This window comes from Nycticebus coucang, chromosome 1 (assembly GCF_027406575.1).
Source record: "Nycticebus coucang isolate mNycCou1 chromosome 1, mNycCou1.pri, whole genome shotgun sequence".
Taxonomy (NCBI): domain Eukaryota; kingdom Metazoa; phylum Chordata; class Mammalia; order Primates; family Lorisidae; genus Nycticebus; species Nycticebus coucang.
This window is the reverse complement of record NC_069780.1, coordinates 183,969,519-183,993,035: the sequence shown is the minus strand read 5'-3', so window position 1 is coordinate 183,993,035 and position 23,517 is coordinate 183,969,519. Positions and strand designations below refer to the sequence as shown.

The 23,517-nt window shown below is 45.6% G+C and overlaps 1 protein-coding gene across 1 annotated transcript in view; it reads right to left on the bottom strand.

Moving 5' to 3' along the window:
- The window catches only part of ANKH (ANKH inorganic pyrophosphate transport regulator), a 143,072-nt gene that overhangs the window by 6,651 nt on the left and 112,904 nt on the right, over positions 1-23,517 (bottom strand). The window contains exon 9 of the mRNA XM_053592968.1: positions 144-273. Coding sequence (XP_053448943.1) covers positions 144-273 — 130 coding nt within the window. The remainder of the gene's footprint in view (positions 1-143; positions 274-23,517) is intronic.

Here is a 23,517-nt window from a genome sequence, read left to right as displayed (position 1 = left end):
TCTGAGCCATCTTTTATCTTTCTAACCCACTATAAAATTCTACATTTTACTTGGCAATGTGATTGCAAACACTTCCAGAAAAAGAAGACTTAATCGGGCATGACCATAAACAGGGATGTTTCTTTCATTCTGTTTTACTTTACCTGGAACTGGGAAGAAGGAGAAGATCCTCAAGGGAACAACGCAGAGCTCTGCAAAGGCAAAGTCCACCCCAATGATGTCTATCAGAATCTTCTCAGAAACGTTGGGGGTCCAAAACATCACAAAACAGAGCTGGAGGGGAAAAAAGACATTGAATAAGGTTGTAGGGAAATAGCATAAATGAGTGAAGTGAGAAAGTCAGGAGTCACATGACCCCTGAGGAGTTATTGTGAAAGATGTTGTGGAACCTGCCCCAGGGGTGGCAGGCACACTAGTCCGAGAGCTGCCACCTCCCTGCTTTGCAAACCGGATCAAGAAGTACGGCAACAGGTGCTTCTGGAAGTCAGGGTGAAGGCAGGCCTCAGCTTGGGCTGCTTGAAAGTCTAGTTAGCAAGCAATTCACTCATAGTTCCACTTTCACTGCTGATGACTGGGTCTCCCTGAACTTGGCAGGACGTGGGCTTCTGGACAGTCTCTGGATAAGGTAAAACAGACAGTACCAGGCACGGCAGACGCACAGTCACTACCAGCTGAGTATCCTTTATTTAGAATGCTTGGGACCATATATGTTTGGGATTCTGGATTTTTTCAGATTTTGGAATATTTGCATTACCAGCTGAGTGTTCCTAATTCAAAAATATAGAATCCGGGCCTCTCTGCCTACCTGCCCTGGCAACGGAGGCCCATTCGCTGTGTGGGCAAAGCTACCCTACTTTGTAAGCTTTCTTACTCTGTAAGCCTATCTTTCTCTTCCTCAATAAACTATTTTATGCTTGCCTCCCCCCCAAAAATACATGTATATGCAAATTCATAAAATCTGGACTGCTCCAAGGAACATTTACTTTCAGAGTCATGTCAACAGTGCTCACGATGTTTCAGAGTTTGGAGCATTTAGGATTTCTGGATTAGGCACATTCAGTCTTTACATGGGAAACAAAGGGATGAAGGGAAGGATGACTTGAGCATCCCAGCTTTCTTCTTCTACTCAGCTCCCAGAACACAGAAAGACACCTGAGTGCCCTCCACCTGCCACCACCAGGCAGGAGACCCAGGGTGGTCTCTAAGGAACTGACCAGCCTAAGAAAGAAAACCTAGAATTCCTACGAAGTAGCCCCACTCACCCATCGGTGAGACCTGTAGAGGTGAGAAATCTCACCTCAGTGTTCACAGCTCCAACCAGCTCCTAGTACCCACTTAGAAAAATGAGTGGACAACCAGGCCTCACTGGTGGTGTCATTATAACTCAAACCTACCTCAAACTCCTGGGCTCAAGCAATCCTCCTGCCTCAACCTCCCAAGTAGTTGGGACTACAAGTGTTCACCATGACACTGAGCTAATTTTTAGTAGAGACAGGGTTTTGTTCTTGCTCAGGCTGGTCATGAACTCCTGAGCTCAAGTGATCCTCCAGCCTTGGCTTCCCAGAGTGTTAGGATTATAGGTGTAAGCCACCAGGCCTCTCTAGCCAAGTGCATTTAAAAGAAAGATATTTTCAATATTCAAGCCCTTTCAAAAATTTGCCTCCCATGAATGCTTTTTCGAGAAGCTACTGGGATAAAGTATGCTCTGCCAAAGCAAGTGAAGTCACAGAGGAAGAAAGAGAAGGTCACTGGGATGGAACCAAGACAGAAGCAAGCAGATCTCTGTGATGGAGGGGCAGGGAGATCCCAGGACAGCTGGGACAGGCCTTTAGGTCGGCTGATCTGGGGACAGGGAGAGGGCTCCAGGAGATGCCAGCTGCCCCAGGTGTTCAAATTCATGAATTAAGAAAAATTACAACAGAGACACTTCTTAAATCCAGGAAAAAGTAAAGATGTTGAAGAAAGGAAGGGAAGCAGGCCTCAGCCGTCAGAGTTCAGCGCCGTCACAGTGTCAGAAGGGCTGGTGGCACATCTGGCAGTGGGAGAGGGTCTAGGGAGGGAAGGCGGGAGGCTGACACAGGGCTGTTGTGGATACAGCCTCATGGAACTGATGCACACTTCACACCGATTTTAAAAACTTGAATTTAAAAAAAGGTAACATCACTGGGGAAGATAATGTTAAAAACATGCCTGTTCTACCAACAGATATCTCCTTTTCCTGAAATGTGAATGATTCTTCTCTGAAATAAAACTGGATATGGTATAAAGTGAACTAGAGTTGTATAAAACCAGAACACTGAACTTTTAGAATGTAACATCCTTTAGGCTTTGGGTAAATTAAGTTTCATAGAATTAGGCTGGCTGTATTTACTACATCATGTTGAAATATTTCAAAAAATACACTGGAGATCTATCACGAGTATGTTTCACTTTATAAACCCAATGGAGCTGTCTCCCTATACACTTTCAGCATCTTTGAAGTGTATGCTACTGGTTTGCAAAATTGGCAGAGGTACTATATCTTAATCCTATTGCCTGATGCCAGTATTCACACCCCATCTTCGACATGAAGGGAAAAATACTTCTTTAGATCTGGCAACTCAGAGCCCAGGGACCTGATTACCTGAATGCCCCAGACAAGTGGCTCTGCCTTCGCTCGCCACAGCCAAGCTCTCAGCCTGAACTGGTGAGACATCCTCACGGTTACAGCCCAGGTAGGGCAGCAATTCCACATTACAGGTCCAGAAGAGCACGGTGTTGTCTCCTGTCTATACCCCATTTCCACAAATAGATGGACCATCCATGCCTCCATCTTGGCTGTATATGAGGCCCAGGTATTTCCCACCACAGCAAAAGTGGAAAGAATTGAGATAAGGGAGAGCCAGCCCCGAGTCCGGGCTGCATCCGTGCCACACAGAGCGAAAGCCATCCTGTGTGTCCCTCATGCCTAAAGTGACACACCTCGGCCATGTGCCGCTAAAAGGTTAAGCCTCAAGGAGCAGCTTTAGTTTGCTTTATTTATTTTGAAGCCAGTGACGATCCTAATGTGAGATAATGCCTCACTGAATGTTGCAACCTCTCTGGGCTTTGCAAAATCATCAGAAAGAGGCTTTTAAGTTACCAGGAACCAGGGGCAAAGGAGGATGTAATTGCACGTCAGAAAAGGATGATACCAGGGGGCCCTGTGGCTAATGCGCAGGGTTACCCCTCACTGGGCTCTCCACCTGCAGGTTTTTAACGATCTCGTAGAAGACAATTAATTAACCTTTGAAGGAGGGAGTGCAGTATGAGGACGCGACGGATCACTGAGACATCAATACAGACGTCAGCTAACCTGCACGGGGGAACACAGTCCCGGTCCCTTGAACACAACCACACCGGCCATGTTTGGTGGGTCTCCAGTGGGAGCTACTGGGATGGCGGCTCAGTATTCCATTTACAACATTCCAGCGTGTAATTTAACTCACCACTCTGTTCTTTGTCTGGTACCTGTCAGAGGCATAGAGGTGCTTCTCAGAGTTTTCAGCCATACACACCCAGAGCCTAGCTTGGATCTTCTGGGGCTTTTGTGGTAGCTGTCAGCTGGGGCTTGAACTCACAGTAACCAAAGGGTAGGGATGCTGTGTTTATAGAAACCTCCCTCCTCTTTCTCCCTGGAGGCTTTGAAGCCTTTGCCACGTTTCCAAATGAAAAGGCTGCCTCACCCTCCAGTCCTGCACAGTCCGGACAAGAATGCATATAACTTAGAAGCAGGCGTGGTGTTTGTTAGAAGCTACAATACCCGTCTGTGGGTTGGCAAAACAAAGTACTGAGCTTAGCATCATAATCAGACCAAGTTTAATGAGTCCATCTCAGAAAACATGAAGCTTTAGAAGTTCACCTGATAATATTTTAGTTAAAGTGTCATTCTAACGAGTTCACACAGGGCAGCCTTGGCTCAGAACATGCCCTCCCGTTGACCATGACATGCTGTGTTCTTCAAATATTTGCACAGCCTAATGACACAGCCTTTTCCAAACCAGAATGCAAACCTAATAAACTCCCAACAATGAACATGGTTTGTTCCTCTGAGCAGCTTCAAGACCGGGTTTTTCTGCTGTCAACGTTACCTCATTAGGAACCTTTGAAACAGAACAACCCACCTAGTTCCCAGATCTTGGTTTTTATATGTACTCTCAATAAAGGGAACCAGAGCTCCTTGGAGAAATGGCTCATTCTGTGACCAAGGCAGAGAGAAACAATGCAAGATAATTAGCCTGGAGTCTCTGTAGCAATTCCAGAAGTAAGGAATTGCTCAAAAAAATATGGGGCACGTCAAAGGGACACAGAACCCCACCAGAGAGAGCTTCCAAGGGCCAAAGCTGAAACAGTCTGAGTGACAAATTATGTGTGGGATCCTGGAACAGAAAATGAACACGAGAAAACAAACTGGTGGAAATGGCATAAACCACTGAGTTTAGTTCACAGTAATGCACCAGTACATGGGAACTCTCTGCACTATCTTTTCAATGTTTCAGTACATCTAAAATCAATCTGAAAGGGAAAAAGTTATTAAACAAACAAACAAAAAAGAAAGATTCATAACCCACTTCTATTTGACAGATTGTGACTCTTTCCAGGGACGAGGTACTGACCGTGAAATGCTACTTTCAACTTTAAAATACTGACCTGCATTTCAAGATATTTTCCTCCCTGATAGAGCGCAGTCCCCTGGCTGTCTCTCACTCTGTCCCTCACCACCACCGGGTGGGCTTCCTCCATTCTTTAATCGTGTGAGCTTCTTTAGAAACTAACCACCACCGAGCTGCAGCTCTTTTATTCACAACTTTAACTTGCAGTCTCCAGTCAGTATGTCTTGACAAAGTTTTACTACCCACGTTGAGTTCCCCAAATAAGACTAGAGAGTGCAGAGGTGATGAAGGCGCCCCCAGCCGCTCAGAAATAACACCCTGCATCTCATCCCAGTGCAGTCTCTGTTAATTGTGACTTGAACCACAGAAGGAAGCTCCTAACTAAGGCCTGTTTCCCTAGGAGAAGCGTGAGCCCTGGGTGGTCCCTGAGCTGCTCCAAGGACAAGGACGATCTGAGTCTCATTCCTAGGAATGTGAAATTAGGATTCAGACTCCTATTCTCTCCATCAGCATTTGAATCCAGGAACATACCAACCCAGCAACAGTGGGACAGCCATCTGGGTGTCCTTAGAGAACCCCGTTCTACTAAGGGAACATTGCCATGTGCTCGGCTTTTTGACTTAATTTCCACAAACTGGTGACCAGGCTTTTGAGGAACTCACAAAGCTTTCTCCATTACCTTCAATAACTGAAGTTAGTAGTAAATGAGAAAGTCTTTTCCTCCACAGGTTGGAAAAAGTAAAATACATGTAACCATTTTGAATAAAAGTCATTGGCCCTGGGCATCATTTTCATTTAACTGGCTTTACGTCCCCACGGGGCGAGCCGGCAGTGAGTCCTACGCCAAGGCAGCTCCAAGCCTGGCTCTGGGCCTGCTGGCCTGGGTGGAAGTTCCTGCCCAGCTGTGTCTCTGGAGCTTGCTCTTAGCCTCAGCCACCTTCTGGGAATGGGGATGGTGCCTCCATGGCAGGGCTGCTGGGAGGACCAGGGCCACTCTGCCAACTCTTTGGACTGATCCACACTGAGATGAGGCTTTGAGTCCATAGAGCAAATCAATGCCTTTCTTCCTTAAGAAAGTCTTGCCACCCAAACGATGCCAGCTGAACTGGACAGACATCATGTCTGGTGATCAAGTTGATTACATGCTGGGGCCAGGTCCTTATCCCATCACCAACGCCCAGACCTCCAGCACCAGGGTGGCCCCAGCTGGAGAGCACACAGTGCTGGGCACATTGCACATGGTCGATCAATATCAGCTGCTATTATTGTAAAAGGTTTCCTGGAACTGGAATAAAATGTTAGTAGTCGAATCATTTTAGGTGGTGAGATAAAGACTGATTTTATTTTCCTCTTTGTACATTTCTATGGTTTCCACAAAGGTGTGTGTGTGTGTGTATATATATATATATATTTTTTTTTTAATCAGAAACACATTTAAAAATCAAACAGACCCCTGCATATGTCTCCAAGCATGTATGAGATAAAGTTGATCCTTACATGTGCTTGGGACAGGGACGTGAGGAGTCTTGTCTGAGAGGGACGGGTGGCTGACAGCTCAATTTTAACAGCCAGTGTCTTGGGAAATGATGCCCCACATCACCCCACGTGGAAGGCACGCTGATCTGATGCATTTGGGGATGGAGAGGCCAAACCAGGCAGGACACTATCACATTACACATGAGCTGCCACGCTTGACTTTTAGAGGGAGTTGACGCAGATTTAAGGAACACCACTTGGCCTTTTTGGCTCTTAGCATCAAACTTCGCTGGTTCTAAGTATGTGGGAGAGAAAGGCATTCCTGAGAATGTAACAGGTCACAGTCATAACTCGCTCCTTCCCCACGGAGAGAGATGGGAGCCACAGCAGGCTGTGGGTGCACAAGGGACATGATCACATTGACATTGATCAAGGCTGTCTGGGGACCCAGGCAGAAGTGAGGAGCCCCATTAGGAGCTTCTGTGACGGTCGAAATGAGAGCCAACCGAAGGCTTAGACCAGCAGGCAAGTGAGAAATGGTTCAATTTGGAGGTGTTTGAAGGCAGAGTTAACAGGATGGGCACGGCACCAACGTGGAGCCTGGAAGAGGAGCCAAGGCACAGCCATGTGGGGAGGCTGCAGCAGTGGCTCCTCGGGGACATCACTTATGAGCTGTCCCATGAACTAGAGGCGCCTCTGCAGGAGCCCTGCTAATGTGACCATGGCTCGCCACATCCTACAGGGAATGCCACAGCATCTCATCAGGGCTGACTCTGACCCAACTTAGAAAGAAAGAAATATCCTATTTTACCAGGGTGGAAATGCCTAATGCGGACTCAGTGTGAAAGGGGTAATTTGCTCAGTGGGAGAAAGCAGAGCAGTCCTGGGAGGAAGAAGGACTATTATGATCAAACATGTGGCTGATTTTCTGTACAGGGTCAGGCTAGCAAAAATTTTAGCTGGCTGAAATAGGTGGTACAAACCACATTTGTTTACACTAGATGAAATTACAACTGTTACTGACAGAAACAGCTTGGTGTTCTAAGCTAAGGAGCTTGGAAAAGCATACTACAAAGTGTTTTTAAAGTATCTGATATACTCCAGGAGGCTTGTCAATAACCATAATTATCATTATTCATCTAACTAAATCATCGCTGCTATCATTTAGTTTTAATTAAATCACTGTGTCTTTCAGACCCAAGACGGCTACTAAGGCACCTTGTAGGCTAGGAGAAATGCTATACAACAGCAGGGGGCGCCATGCACCAAGCCCACAGAAAGCACTGGGTTGTCAAACCTCTGCCCATTCCATTTCTCTGCAGGTTTAATTCTTTCCTCTTCTTACTCACCTGATCTGAAGAATACAGTAGAAGCTCTATAAGTTGACCACCCAAGGGACTGTAACAAGCTGGTCAACATACGGAGGCAGTCAACATAAGGAACTAGTCCTACCGTCCTGACACACATGTGGTGCATGTCTGCTCTATGCAAATTAGGTCAACTTAAGGAGGTAGTCAACTGTGGAGGTTCTACTTTATTTAGAAAGTTCCACATCCCAGCTTGCGTTTTGCTTTCCTTTTCCTTGACTAAAGAGTCACCTTGGAATTTGTTAAGGGCTGCAGGGAGGTGGTACGGGCAGTCATTGTTTAAGGGGTGTGGAGTTTTAGTTCTGTACCTTAGTTGAGGCTGGGTGGTGAGGACAGCACAACAGTGTGAATGTGCTTAACTGTACCCTTAAAAATGCTTGGGCTGGCACATTTTACGTTGTGTGTATTTTAACCAAAATTTTTTAAAAATCCAAAAAACAATTGGAACTTGCTTATTATAGCACACCATGTTTGTTCTTTTGCTAATTGTTTTAATAATATGCACGTGGATTTGCCCTGGTACATTTATTATGAGGGCTTAGTTTTAGGGCCCAGTCTTTTTTTTTTGTTTGGTTTTTTTTTTTATTGTTAACTCATAGCTGTGTACATTAGTGGAATCAAGGGATACAATGTGCTGGTTTCATATACAATCTGAAATATTCTGATTAAACTGTTCAACATAGCCTTCACGGCATTTTATTACTTATTGTATGTAGACATTTGCATTCTGCCTTTACATTTGTATTCTGCCTTTAGTAAGTTTCTCCTGTACCCATTCTAAGATGCACCATACGTGTGGCCCCACCCATTACCTCCCTCCACCCTAACCTCCCCCCTCCCTTCCCCTTTCTTGGCCCTTTCCCCATAGTCTTGTGCTATAGTTGGGTTATAGCCTTCATGTGAAAGCTATAATTTAGCTTCATAGTAGGGCTGAGTACATTGGATACTTTTTCTTCCATTCCTGAGATACTTTGCTAAGAAGAATATGTTCCAGCTCCATCCATGTAAACATGAAAGAAGTAAAGTTTCCATCTTTCTTTAAGGCTGCATAATATTCCATGGTATACATGTACCACAATTTGCTAGTCCATTTGTGGGTCAGTGGGCACTTGGGCTTCTTCCATGACTTAGCAATTATGAATTGGGCTGCAACAAACATTCTGGTACAGACATCTTTGTTAGATTGTGATTTTTGGTCTTCTGGGTATAAACCTAGTAAAGGAATTATAGGCTTGAATGGCAGGTCTATTTTTAGGTCCCTAAGTATTCTCCAAACATCCTTCCAGAAGGAACGTATCAGTGTGCATTCCCACCAGCAGTGTAGAAGTGTGCCCTTTTCTCCACATCCACGCCAACATCTCTGGTTTTGGGATTTTATTATGCGGGCTACTCTTACTGGGGTTAGGTGATATCTCAAAGTAGTTTTGATTTGCATTTCTCTGATGATTAAGGATGATGAGCTTTTTTTCATGTGTTGGTAGATTGTGCGTCTGTCTTCTTTAGAGAATTTTCTCTTCAAGTCCCTTGCCCACCCTGAGATGGGATCACGTATTCTTTTCTTGCCAATACGTTTGAGTTCTCTGTAGATTCTGGTTATTAGACCTTTACCAGAGGTATAACCTGCAAATATTTTCTCCCATTCTGAGGGCTGTCTGCTTGCTTTACTTACTAGGTTCTTGGCTGTGCAGAAGCTTTTTAGTTTGATCAGGACCCAGTAGTGTATTTTTGATACTGCTTCAATTGCCTGGGAAGTCCTCCTCATAAAATATTCACCCAGGCCGATTCCTTCAAGAGTTTTCCCGGCACTTTCTTCAAGTATTTTTATAGTTTCATGTCTTAAGTTTAAATCTTTTAACCAGTGAGAGTCTATCTTAGTTAATGGTGAAAGGTGCGGGTCCAGTTTCAATCTTCTACAGGGTGCCAGCCAGTTCACCCAGCACCATTTGTTAAATAGGGAATCTTTTCCCCACTGAATGTTTTTAATTGGCTTGTCAAAGATCAAATAACGGTAAGTAGCTGGATTCATCTCTTGGTTCCCTATTCTGTTCCAGACATCTACTTCTCTGTTTTTGTGCCAATACCATGCTGTTTTGATCACTATCGATTTATAATACAGTCTCAGGTCTGGTAGCGTGATGCCTCCTGCTGTGTTTTTATTGCTCAGTAATGTTTTGGCTATTCAAGGTTTTTTCTGATTCCATATAAAATGAAGTATTATTTTTTTTAAGATCTTTAAAATATGACAATGGAGCTTTAATAGGAATTGCATTAAAATTATACATTGCTTTGGGTAGTATAGACATTTTAACAATGTTGATTCTTCCCAGCCATGAGCATGGTATGTTTTTCCATTTGTTGACATCTTCAGCTATTTCTTTTCTTAAAGTTTCATAGTTCTCTTTGTAGAGATCTTTCACATCCTTTGTTAGGTATACTCCCAAATATTTCATCTTCTTTGGCACTACTGTGAAAGGAATAGAGTCCTTGACTGTTTTTTTGGCTTGGTTATTGTTGGTATATATAAAGGCTACAGATTTATGGGTGTTGATTTTGTAGCCTGAGACATTGCTGTATTCCTTGATCACTTCTAAAAGTTTTGTAGTAGAATCCCTAGTGTTTTCCAGATATATGATCATATCATCTGCGAAAAGTGAAAGTTTGATCTCTTCTGACCCTAGGTGGATACCCTTGATCGCCTTTTCTTCCCTAATTGCAATGGCTAAAACTTCCATTACAATGTTAAAGAGCAATGGAGACAATGGGCAACCTTCCTGGTTCCTGATCTAAGCAGAAATGATTTCAATTTAACTCCATTCAGTACAATATTCACTGTGGGTTTGCTGTAGATGGCCTCTATTAGTTTAAGAAATGTCCCTTCTAGGGCGGCACCTGTGGCGCAAAGGAGTAGGGCGCTGGCCCCATATGCCAGAGGTGGCAGGTTCAAACCCAGCCCCAGCCAAAAACTGCAAAAAAGAAAAAAAAAAAGAAATGTCCCTCCTATACCAATTTTCTTAAGTGTTCTTATCATGAAGGGATGCTGGATTTTGTTTTTTTCTTTTTGGTCAGGGCTGGGTTTGAACCCGCCACCTCCGGCACATGGGACCAGCGCCCCACTCCTTTGAGCCACAGGCGCCGCCCGGGAATGCTGGATATTATCAAAAGTTTTTCTGCATCAATTAAAAGAATCATATGATTCTTATTTTTTAGTTTGTTTATGTGCTGAATTACATTTATAGATTTACGTATATTGAACCAGCCTTGAGACCCTGGGATAAATCCCACTTGGTCATGGTGTATAATTTTTTTGATGTGTTGTTGGATTCTGTTCGTTAGGATCTTATTGAGTATTTTAGCATCAATATTCATTAGTGATATTGGTCTATAATTTTCTTTTCTTGTTGGGTCTTTCCCTGATTTGGGATCAAGGTGATGTTTGCTTCGTAGAATGTATTGGATAATATTCCTTCTTTTTCTGTATTTTGGAAGAGGTTTAGTAATATAGGTACTAGTTCTTCTTTAAAGGTTTGGTAGAATTCTGACATAAAGCCATCTGGTCCCAGGCTTTTGTTTTTAGGGAGATTTTGTATAGTTGATGCTATTTCAGAACTTGATATAGGCCTATTCAACATTTCCACTTCATTCTGGCTAAGTCTTGGTGGGTGTTGTACTTCCAGGTATTGGTCGATTTCTTTCAGATTTTCATATTTCTGAGAGTAGAGTTTCTTGTAGTATTCATTAAGGATTCTTTGAATTTCTGAGGGGTCTGTTGTTATTTCATCTTTACCATTTCTGATTGATGAAATTAGAGATTTTACTCTTTTTTTTTTCCTGGTTAGGTTGGCCAGAGGTTTATCTATTTTATTGATCTTTTCAAAAAACCAACTTTTGGACTTATTGATCTGTTGTATAATTCTTTAGTTTTCAATTTCATTTAATTCTGCTCTGATTTTGGTTCTTTTCTTCTGCTGGGTTTGGGGTTGGAGTGTTCTTCCTTCTCCAGTTGCTTGAGATGTCCCACTAAGTTATTAACTTCCTCTCTTTCCGTTTTCTTGAGGAAGGCTTGCAGTGCTATAAATTTCCCTCTTAGGACTGCCTTTGCAGTATCCCAGAGGTTCTGGTCATTCGTGTCTTGATTGTTGTTTTGTTCCAAAAATTGGGTGATTTACTTCTTAATCGTCTATAACCCATCTATCCTTCAGCATAAGGTTGTTTAGCTTCCATGTTTTTGTATGGGTATGCAGGTTCCTATTGTTATTGAGTTCAACTTTTATTCCACGATGGTCTGAGAAGATGCAAGGAATAATTCCTATTTTTTTAAATTTGCTGAGGTTAGATTTGTGGCCTAGGATGTGGTCAATTTTAGAGTATGTTCTGTGGGCTGATGAGAAGAATGTGCATCCAGTTTTGTTGGGATGAAATGATCTGTAGATGTCTGTTAAGTCCAGATGTTGAATGGTGAAGTTTAATTCTAAATTTCTTTGCTTAGCTTCTTTTTGGAGGATCTATCCAGCACTGCTAAAGGGGTGTTAAAATCTCCAACTACTATGGAACTGGAGGAAATCAAATTGCTCATGCCTGTTAGAGTTTTTCTTATAAATTGAAGTGCATTCTGCTTGGGTGCATACATATTAATAATTGAAATCTCATCATATTGAGCATTACCTTTAACAAATATGAAGTGTCCATCCTTATCCTTCCTTATTTTGGTTGGTTTAAAGCCTATTGTGTCTGCAAATAGGATTGCAATGCCTGCTTTTTTCTGCTTTCCATTTTCCTGGAGTATAGATGACCATCCCTTCACCTTGAGTCTATATTTGTCTTTTAATGTAAGATGTGATTCTTGTATGCAGCAGATATCCGGCTTGAGTTTTTGTATCCAGTCAGCCAACCTGTGCTTCTTTAGAGGACAATTTAAACCATTCACATTAATTGAGAATATTGATAAGCCTTTCGAGAGTCCGGTGGACATTTTTAATCCTTTTGCGACTGTGGAAGTTGGAATTTGATCAAAATTTTCTGGGTGGGTTTACTTTTGTGGTGGAGGATTATGCTGGTCTTTATGGAGGATAGGTCTGAGAATATCCTGGAGAGCTGGTTTAGATATGGCAAATTTCTTCAACATGTGAATGTCATTGAGGTATTTAATTTCTCTGTCATAAATGAAGCTCAGTTTAGGTGGGTACAGGATCCTGGGTTGAAAGTTATTTTGTTTTAGGAGATTAAAAGTCGATGACCATCCTCTTCTAGCTTGAAAGGTTTCAGCAGAGAGATCTGCAGTTATTCTAATATTCTTGCCCTTGTAGGTGATGGTTTTCTTTTGTCTGGCTGCTTTCAGAATTTTCTCCTTCATATTAATTTTAGTAAAATTGATTATGATGTGTCTGGGGGACGTCTTATTTGGTTTGAGTTGTGCTGGAGTTCTGAAACTGTCTGCTATCTGAATTTCAGAATCTCTTGGCATGTCTGGAAAGTTCATAAACACATGGAGAAGAGACTCTGTGCCTTCTGAAGCCACTTTTTCACTTTCAGGGATCCCTATAAGATGAATATTAGTTTTCTTCAAGTTATCCCAGAGCTCTCTGAGAGAGTGATCTGTTTTTGCCCTCCATTTCTCATCCTCTTTGAGAGTTTGGGAGTGTTCAAAAGCTTTGTCTTCAACATCAGAAATCCTTTCTTCTGCTTGCTCTATTCTGTTACTGGGGGATTCTACTGTGTTTCTGAGATCTTTGAGGGCTGCAACTTCTTGTCTCAATGTGTCAAAATCTTTGGTCATTTGGTCTTTGAATTCGTTGAATTCTCGAGATATCTTTTGGGTTACTGCTTGGAATTCTAATTCGATGTTATTTGCTATCCAGATTCTGAATTCGATTTCTGACATCTCAGCTATTTGTTTGTGCATGGGATCTTGTGCTGTGTCTGCCCCATTGATCCTTGGGGGAGCTGATCTACTCTGATTATTTATATTGCCATAGTTTTTCTGTTGATTTCACCTCATGATGGTTTTTCACTGTTGCCTCTGGCCATCCTCAGAGTTGGGGAGGTGTCTCTCCAAGATTAGACCCCAGCAGGCTCACTCTGTTGTTGCTGGATCTTTGTAGGGAGTGAACCTGTGTAGTTCCTCTGGGGCTGCCCCAGCCCGGGAGTTCTGGTTGTGGAAGCAGCTCCAGAGTGTGACACACCCGTATCCAGCAATAGGCCAGGAGGTGGTGTGCACGGTTCTGAGAGTGCCTAGTGCCCAGTGACTTTGACACAGAGAGCCCAAGGCTCCAGCAGTCTCTGGCAGGGAGAAGGACTCTGTGCAGAGGCAGGGAGGGCTCTACAGGGCACGCGGCTACCAGAGTCTCTGGCCAGATGAGCGGGCTGGTGTGGAGGTAAGGAGGGTACAGGAGGGAGGACGTAGGGTTGCGTGGCTCCTGCAGTTCTGGTAGGGCGCGGGTCGTGGGTCGGGGGTCGTGGCGCAGCTCTTATGGAGGTCTGGGCGGTGCCAAGCCCAGAAATTTGAGGTTGCTATGACGCCACGGCACTGTGACGCCACGGCACTCTACCCAGGGCAACAGCCCAAGAATCTAGTGTGCCAAAACTGGTCTCACTCGGCCCCTGAGGGTTAAGGCTGTAAGGCAGTTCAGTCCCCACCTTTAGGCTGCTCAGTCACTAGGTTACTATCTCCCACCCGATCCTTGCTCTGTGACCCTGAGGGCGGAGCTTGCTGGGGGCTGTTCTCTCACAATGGCTCCCTGTGGCCCACAGCCAAACACTATTAGCTCCATCCGGCTCAGCGGCTCAGTCTGGGGCCCTAGACAATGCCCAAAGTTCTCTGCACTCCTGCTCAAGCTCTCCCCAAGGCAGTTCAACTGAGTGCCAAGTCCAAAAAAACCGAAACAGTTCACAGGTAAGGCCTTTCCAGTTTACAGTCTCACTGCTGCTTATACTTACGGCTGCCGGCGGGATTAGGTCGATCGAACACACACAACCACTCGCCAGTTTTCCTCCTCTTAGGGTCCAGAAGTCTCTTGCTGACTCCCTGACTCCTCAAAGGGATGATTATATGCAGATCCCACCAGCCAGAGATGCCTGGAGTCTTATCTCCCCAGACTCACCATGCCCAGTTGCAGGGAAGCTGTTACTCGGCTGTTACTTTGCTCCACCTCTCCAAGGGCCCAGTCTTGTGTTTCAACCTCTCGAGTCTCCCCAAACAAATGAGTCACCCCCTCAAATCTGCAATGCCAGCCAACCTCAGACACCAATGCTAGACTCCTGAAGCTTCCAGGGGGAAGTGCGAAGGGAGAGCAGAGGCTCAGAGGGACGGAACTAACACTGGACAATCACTATTATATGCCCAGAGCCCCCCACATTATTTCACTTAAGCTTCATCAAACCTGGAATGGCTGCCTTAGTTTCTGCTTCTCTATTGATGAGGAGGATACAGGGCCTAAAGGGACTGTGTGACAGGGCACAGGTCACCTGCTGGTAAAAGGGTGGAGGGAGGCTAGATTTCAATCCAGGCCTTAGGGGCTCGGAAGCTTCCACCCTATTTGTAAGAGGTCCTCAGCTGTTGAAATTTCCCACCCTTGGGTACAGTGAGGGGCTCCAAAGGAGAAAGTTCTGAATTCTGTTTCTTTACCTTTGGTTCTCTTCCCATCCTCCCCACACAAGAGTCATTTTGTTCTAGCAGAGCCTGGAACAATGAGGCAGCAAGTCTCCACCTCAGTGCGGGGGTGGGGCACCCAGGCAGTAACAAAGCCTCAAACAGGCAGTCTTTGTTCCAGACAAAGGGTCAGCATCGTACCACTGCTGGGCTAGAATAAGGCCTTCAGTATCTGCCCAGCATGGCTGAGTGACAGCTATGGCTTTGTGGGGAAGACCGGCAACAGGAAGGTGAGACTGGGTCATTCTATGAACCAAACTTTTAACTTTGAAAACAGGGCCCAGTGGATGAGATCCTGGTGGAGAATAGTTTTTACTCGGATTTTGCTGCTCTCTAGGACTCAGAACTAACACGCTTTTCTGAGATGCACCTTTGAATAACGGGATGCAAGTGAGAGCAAGGGATGTTGGGAGTGCTGTGCCCAGAAGCAGGAGACAGGAGCAGGGAAGCTCAGCAGAGCATCTGGGACCCTCCCGTCATGTTGATGCTGTACAAAAGTGGGCGTGGAGCTTGCCCTGAAGTGCGAGGTACAACCTCGGTCCTTAAATGATGACAAAAGGCCTCTGACTGGAGAGACTGAAGGCTCTGAGAGTTTCTGTTTCCTGTACCCCTACCTTTATGTGCCAGCAGAGCCTTAGAGGAGCTGCTCAGACCCTCAGAGGCACAGGTGGCCAGAGCCTGGGCTCTACCAGGGATTAGGGACACTATAAATACCAACACAGTATATGAAGGGGCAGGGAAAAAGCAGAGCTGGAATTGTTGTTTATATCTTTGAGAACAGTGCTTCCTGAGGATTTATCCAGTGTGAGCTGCACAAAAACTATTTTAAGCTTAGCTGGAGCTCACTAAAAGGGATTATCTGCAGATTTTTCTGCAGCATCCTCAGATGCTGTGGCTCTTTGCTTTTTATCCCTTCTAGGATGGTCCTTCTGAGATCTGGAGTCTGATGTTTTAGGACCGAGATGTTATAAATACGCAGCACCTTCACCTGCAATTCAGGTCCCCGGGCTGAGACAGCACCTCTCTGCTCCAGGCAGGCAGTGAAGCTGACAGGGGCAGCCCATTAAGTCCCCTCTCCTCTCTCCAGCAGGCCCCAGCCTGAGCCCTCCCAGATAAGGCTGCCCTCAGAACACTGGAACAAGACCCCAGACATCAGAACAAGACAGCTTCCCTGCATGTACTGCTTAGAGGCCCTGGGGCAACGGCCACTTATGGAAGAGGGTGCTCTTGACCTTTCTGATTCACAGGAACCAGGGGTGTTTAAAAAAAAAAGCAATTAAGGAAACATTTCAAAATGTGTGGGGAAAAGGTGAATATAGTCTAATTGCATCAGAATCTAAAAGGAGGCTGGAAAGCTCTCAGAAGACAAATTCCCTCCCTACAAGCAGAAAGGAGGCCAGTGAGGAGTAAAGTGGCAGCTGAAATCCTGGTGGTGCCCTGGTGTGGATGAACACAGCAAACTCGCCTCCACGCCTTCATCTTCCCAGCCCCAGGCCCTCTCACGCAGGTCCTACAGGGCCCATGTGAAGTCCCAGCAGTGCTTTCCTGGGCTCCCGAGCGTGTGATGAGGCGGCCACGCAGGGCTGATGTGCCCAGTGCACTCGACAGCAAGAGCTGGGAGCACAGGGGAGTGGCTGCTGAGGAAAGGCCACTTCATCCTCTGGGAGCAGCAGCCAGAGGTGAAGGGCAATCTGGAGGGTGCTGAGTGTGTTGGGTGGGTACTGAAGGGCCCATTTGCTGAGGGCCTCTGTCATTTCTGAGTTGGCCAGGGGCTAGGAGAACAAATGGGGCAGGATGAAGGGATTCTTGGGGATAGTGGTACCAAAATGAAACACCGTAAAGCAAGAACAAGGTCCTGAAGGTGAAAGCCCAAATACACTGAATGCGTAAAAGTGCTCAGATCAAGAAAAAGAATTTTTAAAAAATATGTCTCTGTAAGTAGAGAAATGGGACAGAGCTGCTGGGCCCCAAGGGGCCTTCCAAGCCCCTCCTCACTACCTGCTCTGTCTGTCACACCCGCAGGTGAGCAAACTGTCAAGAAGGAACTGAAGACCAAAGGCCAGAATTGACAGGAGGGAGCAAAGCATTTTGTGAAGCTTTAAATGCTGGGAAGGCTTGGATACTGACATCACTGTGGCGAAAATACCTGTAGGTGTGCCTGAGAAATGGAAACCGGGAGATGCCAGCAGCCTCGAGGGTGACAAATATCCCACAGATGGGCTCTAGAAGGGGCCAGCAGTCGGCTCCGATAAGAACAGGGTCTCCTGGATCTCAACAGGTCTCGTGTTTATCCTGATAACAGTGCCATGTGCTAATTTAAGGAGCTGACATAGACTCAGGCTGCATTAATAAAAATTATGGAACCGTCCTGCTCTGACTGCTCCCAACAATGCCCACGTCCACCTCTGTGAGACAGGAGGTGGGAGACAAGGAATGGGAGGCCCAAGGAACCAGGGAGTTCGTCACAGGAACAGAGGAAATGACGGCGGCTGAGGAAGCACCACGTGTGTCCCAGACGACACAGGATCCCCACACTCACGGGAAATTCCTTCTGTCTGAAGACTCCAAAATGCAAACATGTTTATTAGGCCCATATGCGACTTAGTATCTGTCTTTACTGGCATTTTCTAACATGTGGTTGGTGCCTGCAGTTCTCGTGAGAGGACTGAGGTACTGCCTACCCCTTTAAAACTCTTATACAGTCAGCTGTTCACAGGGGCTCATGTCTGTAATCCTAGCACTCCAGGAAGCTGGCTGGGAGGATTGCTCGAGCTCAGGAGTTCAAGACCAGCCTGAGCAAGAGCAAGTTCCCATCTCTGCTAAAAATAGAAAAATTAGCTGGGTGTCATGGTGGGCACCTATAGTCCCAGCTACTCGGGAGGCTGAGTCAGGAGATCACTTGAGCCCAGGAGTTTGAGGTTGCTGTGAACTAGGCCAAGGCCACTGTACTCTACCCAGGATGACAGAGTGAGACTGTCTCAAAAAAAAAAAGTCTTATAATTCTTATCATCTCTGTGTGGCAGCTGGGGAAACTGAGGCTGACGGTTTTAAGCTGCTCAGCTGGTGAGTGGTGGGGTTGGGATGTGAACCCAAGCCCTGTGGCTCTGGGGCCCACATCCACAAGCATCAAGCTACAAAGCCCTGATTTCACGCTGGAAGTCAGTCCTTCTGCCTCCACACCTGCTCTCCTGGTCCTCTGATGTCCGAAAAGCCCCACAGCCACACAGGGTGACGAGCAGAGGGCAGATTTGTGAGAGGGGATCAGAGGTGTCGGCTGCAGTTGTGCATACCCTGGCCCTCCGCAAATTTTTTTTTTGGTAACGATTAATTTGTTCTTCAAGCCTTCCTGGGCAGGAGCCATCTCTAAGGAGGATTACAGGCACCTGATTAAAGGAAAGTCAGTTTTCTGGGGGCTTGTCTGCCACACAAGCTGTTTCTCAGTAGCATACCATGTGCTTTCAGGCTTGTCCTGTGTTCAGAAGGTATGAAAAGAGCTTCCTAGAGGGGAAGAATAATTTCATGGCACAATTCAAACCTGTTTACTGCACCTGAACAGGTCAGCCACCTGACCCAGAGCTGGGAGCACGGTAGAAAGAGAAAGTAAAGAATGCTTTGAGCAGAGGCCATAGATCAGCTAAAAGCAACTTACTGCTGACTGTCCTGTGAAATCCCTGGGGCGAGCAGTGGTTTTTGATTATTTTCTTTGGCTCCTGGGTCAGACAGGTATCTTATTTCATGAAGCCACAAAATGGCCGTTCAGTACACACTGGTCAGGTGCTTAGGGCCTCCCTGTGTCAGTCACACCCTGCTGGATGTAATTCCCTCTATTTGGTATTCTTTGAGATGTTTTGAGATGAGTTACAAAAAAATTTTTTTTGAGAAATTTTGCACTGGGCTTTACTGGGCTGTACAGCTGTATGCAAGTGAACCAGCATCTGTCAGAGCTTCAGGCCACCAGGGAAGTCCTTGTCTGCAGGGCCCACAGGACGGACTGCAGAGCGTGTGAGCAGGTGCTGAACTTGGGAAGCGGAAAAGCCACAAATACAGCATTCCTGTCTCCTGAAGAATGTTTACGGCAAATTCCTGCTGGGAGTGTCTTGACTAAGGACCTGGTGAAGCTGATGTCTGGGGCCTGCACACTGTAATGTGCTCACTGGGGGAGAAGAAAAATGCTCCCCAGATGGTTTTGTTTTTCTCTTTGAGACTACTAAAAACAATTTTTAAAAAAAGCCACAGAGAATCATAGGTTATTAATTATTCCTGGAAGTCCATTAATTCAGCCCTACCGTGTTACTTTGCCGTTTGCGTGGAGTAACAGGTCATGACTGACATCTCCCTGGGATGAGTCCCATTTATGTCGCAGGGGCAGAGCGGGAAGCCTCACCTTTGAGCAGGGATGTGGTCAGGGAGCACCTGGAGCTTCACAGGCTGCTCTGGCTGTGAGTGTGTCTGCACCCACATTTCCCCCTCTTCTAAGGATGGCAGGCATGTGGATCAGAGGCCCACCGCCCACCTTACTCACCTACCTGAACCCCATCTTAACCCTATTTCCAGATAAGGTCGCATTCTGAGGTACTGAGGTTAGGATTCTAACACATAAGGACTTTTGGCGACACAATCCAGCTTGTGACAAACACAAGAAAAGGTTCTGAGTTGAGTGTGGGTTTATAGTCTTAAACCACCACTGACTGCAAGATCCAGAAAGATTCTATTTTAATTTTTTTTTAAAAAAGGACCAGATCCCACAGCCACGGACCTCAGATACCCTTGTATCCCATAGTGAAGGCCAGTGGTCTGACTGGCAGGCCGTGCAGTATGGTCTGACCAGCAGGCTGCCTTCTCGCCCTGCCCAAAGTGACAGCAACATACACATGTGTATGTGTCACACCGCCACATACACCAGCCTCCACCTGTTGAAGCTGTCGAGGGCCAGGCACCAGGCAGCTCACGGATGCCGTCTGGGGTCCCTGGCACTGTCCTATGACCTCAGCATAATCTGAACACGGCTATGCAATGCAAGGCCAGCCCTGGACAAGCCTGGTGAGGGTCACACTCCACATCTGCCTTCGTGAAGCAGGTTAGTCCACAAAAAAAAATCAATCTGTGGAATAACCAACTTGGCCAATCTACCATTTGTCAAATTTACTGAGCTCTTAAGAAATTGTCTGTTTTAACTCTTCCAGTGTTTGTAGAAATTCGTCTTGCACTTTGCATAGATTCTTTTCCATCTCTTCTGAACCAGAGAGACCCCCTCTCTTGGCACAGTTCCCCAAAGTTAGAGCAGCAAGGAGCTTCATGTGTCCTTAAAATGCCATTATGAAGCCAAAATAGAAACTAGTCAACCAAAAGCATCCAAATCATTTAATATGATTTGTTATGAACTTCAGAAAGAGTTAAAAAAAAAAAAAAAAAAGAAGTACATTGGCAAATTTGGTAAATGTAGCAGCCTGACTCGGCTTTCACCGAATTGGCCTGGCATCCAGGTCCGTTATCCTTTTGGGACACTTCTTCCCCACCAAGAGGACTGTTGGGAATACACGGCCCACCGTGGTCAGTGGTTTCTAACTGACCCCTAAATCTGGAGGCTGGGAGGGAACCATTAGAGGCGGGTCTCTGAAGTTGAGTGTTGCCAGTTGCCTCCTCTGAGCCAGAGGAAGGACCACGGCACCTGCTCTGCTGGTGAGAGCTCTCTGCCTCCTCAGCCTGTGGTCCCTGTGTTGTCCACTGAGAGAAACGCAGCCTTCAGGGTCCACTCATTATCCCCACAGTCAGGCACATGAGCGATGGAGATCACAGCTCCCCGGGAAGGTTCAGGGCAAGTGGCCCCTGGCTTTGACTCCAATGCTAGTGGCCACCTGTTGGCACCTCGCATGGCTAGTTTGCGAAGTGTTCTCTGCGCGGCTGCTACCCTGTATATCTGCACGTAGCAGCAGACCCCTGGAAGTGTCGCACCCTATTTACCCCGTTTTCCCGAAATTAAGACATCCTCTGAAAATAAGACCTACTTACAGGAAAGATAAGGCGTCCCCTGAAAATAAGACCTAGCGCATCTTTGGGAGCACACTTTAAAATAAGACACTGTCTTATTTTCGGGGAAACGGGGTACTTACAAACTCCGATTCCCTCACCCCAAACTGAGCCTTGTCAGTCTGCAGTCACCTTGCTAACCTAGGTTTGCTCTGCGTCTGCTCCCTTGTAGCTGAGGGATTCGTCTAATCTTTTGGATCGACTCAAGACACCCTTCTCCTCATCCCCACTGCTGTTGAGTGTCTCAGAGATCAGCTGGCCCTCCTGCTGGGCATAGCTCTTAGCCGCTCTGAGCACTGACAGCGGGATGCTGATGGGAATAGCAAAAATGCTCCTCTGAATTCACCTCCTCTGCCCAACTGCTTTTCCTGAAACTGAATGATTAAGTAAAAAAAGGAGAATGAGGACAGAACTAGCTTTTGGAGTAAGACAGATACTCTAAATTTAACCTGCAAACCTACAATAGGGAATACATAAACACACGTCGCTGCGGTGTGCTGAAATAGTCTCTGACTAGCGCAGCTGTAGTTTTCATACACAAAGGCAGATATTGAACCCAAATGTCAGGGCCTGAGGAGTGAGCCTATCCTGATGGAAAACACAAAGTTTTGTTCCAGACAGCATAAGTTTTCCCTTGAAAGCAGTTAGCATCATTGAGGCACTGAGTGTCTGCAGGCTCCATGGGTTTGGCCCTTCTCAGACGCTCGGGGACCAGCGTTAGCCCCCCGCCCCAAAGAAGCTGAGTGCAAGAAAGCATAAGAGTGACACGACGTGCAGAAAGCCAAGTGTCCTCAGGAAGCCCATGCTCCATGCCTGAGCTCATCCACGACACGGACATGCGGTGAATGCTCTGGAGTGCGCCAATGGTCTCTGCGATGGATCATCCACAGCACAGACAAGGTGGAGCGCACCCATGGCTTATACCATGGTCATTTCCAGACATGAAGCAGTTTCAAAATTCATAAAACGAAAATACACTAGAAAAGAAAGGTCTCTTAAAAACTTTAAAAATAGGATAAACTGAGCATAAATGAAGGAACGGTTGCTCACCAAGGGTAAACGCTGGTGGTACCCTCCTGACCCTGCCTCCTGTTAAGCATTATTTGATTTACATGTTTGTTTATTACTTTTATTAACCTGTTATTGTGTCCCTTGTCAGTGTCAGGCAGGACTCCAGGTTCTGGGGATCAGAGGTGAGGACATCACAGACCCTTCCTTATGAAGTTCAGAGCCTAAAAGCAGCCACAGCTATACAAGGATGAACACGAGGGATATAAAAAGGCATGTCCACGTTGTAGGGACAGTTTAATGTGCAATGTAGAAAAATCTCCTTTTACATTTTGTCCATGTGTCTTTATTTTGCCCAGCCTGGTCTCAAACTCATGGCCTCGAGTGATTCTCCTGCCTCATCCTCTCAAAGTGCTGGGATCACAGGCGTGAGCCACCTCTACATGTTTTTTAATGACAATTTCTCTAGCCAAGATATTGGACCAGTCGATTGAATCATTGTAAAGATAATGTATGTAAGATTCTTCCTAGGCTACAAACTGAAAATCATAGTTTTTATGGTTGAAGAAACCACCATTCTAGGCACGGCAGTAAAGTGACCAAGTCTGGAGGCCTAAGCACCCATGTTTGTTCCCACTCTCTGGAACAGCACAGTTCAGAGGATGGGGCCCTGGAGAATGAGCCCAGAAGCCTTGGCTCTAGGTGGTTCTATTACTAAGTATTTGGACAAGTCACTCGTCCTCCTGTTTGAGTCATTTCCTTTTCTGAAAAATTATGGGTTTTGACTACTTCTTTTCCAAGTTCCTTTCCAACAAAGGATTCTATTTCTAAGGTGAAAATTTACCCTGAGATAAAATCAGGTTACAGATGGTTTTTAGACCAAGGATTAGAATAATTAATAAATTGTCTACCTGGGAGAATGTAAGCGTAAGTTATAAGTAATTATCATTTCAAAATACACTTGTTGCAGAATCACATTTTTTAAAAGGTTCAAAGTATTGCCTATGAATTGAAAGAAAGGAGAGTACCTCCAACCCAACCTGGGAAAGTTCTCCATCAGATTCAACTCTCGCTGTGGGAAGAAGAGCAAGGGAATGAGGCTGGGCCTCAGAGCCAAAGCCACCCGACTCACAGCTTCAGATGCAGCTGAGATCCAAGTCATGGAACCGGGCAGCAGGGTCCACTCACCTTTGGACTTGCCAGTCATTTAACAATCTCTAAACACTGAGGTTTTTTCCTGGAATAGAAACCTCTCTGTTCTGCCTAAAATATTCTTTTAAAGAGTTTCAAAGTTTTTCAATGTTTTGTTAATATTTTAGGGAACTATGGAAAAACTTACACACCCTAGAGAGAAATAGCGCTG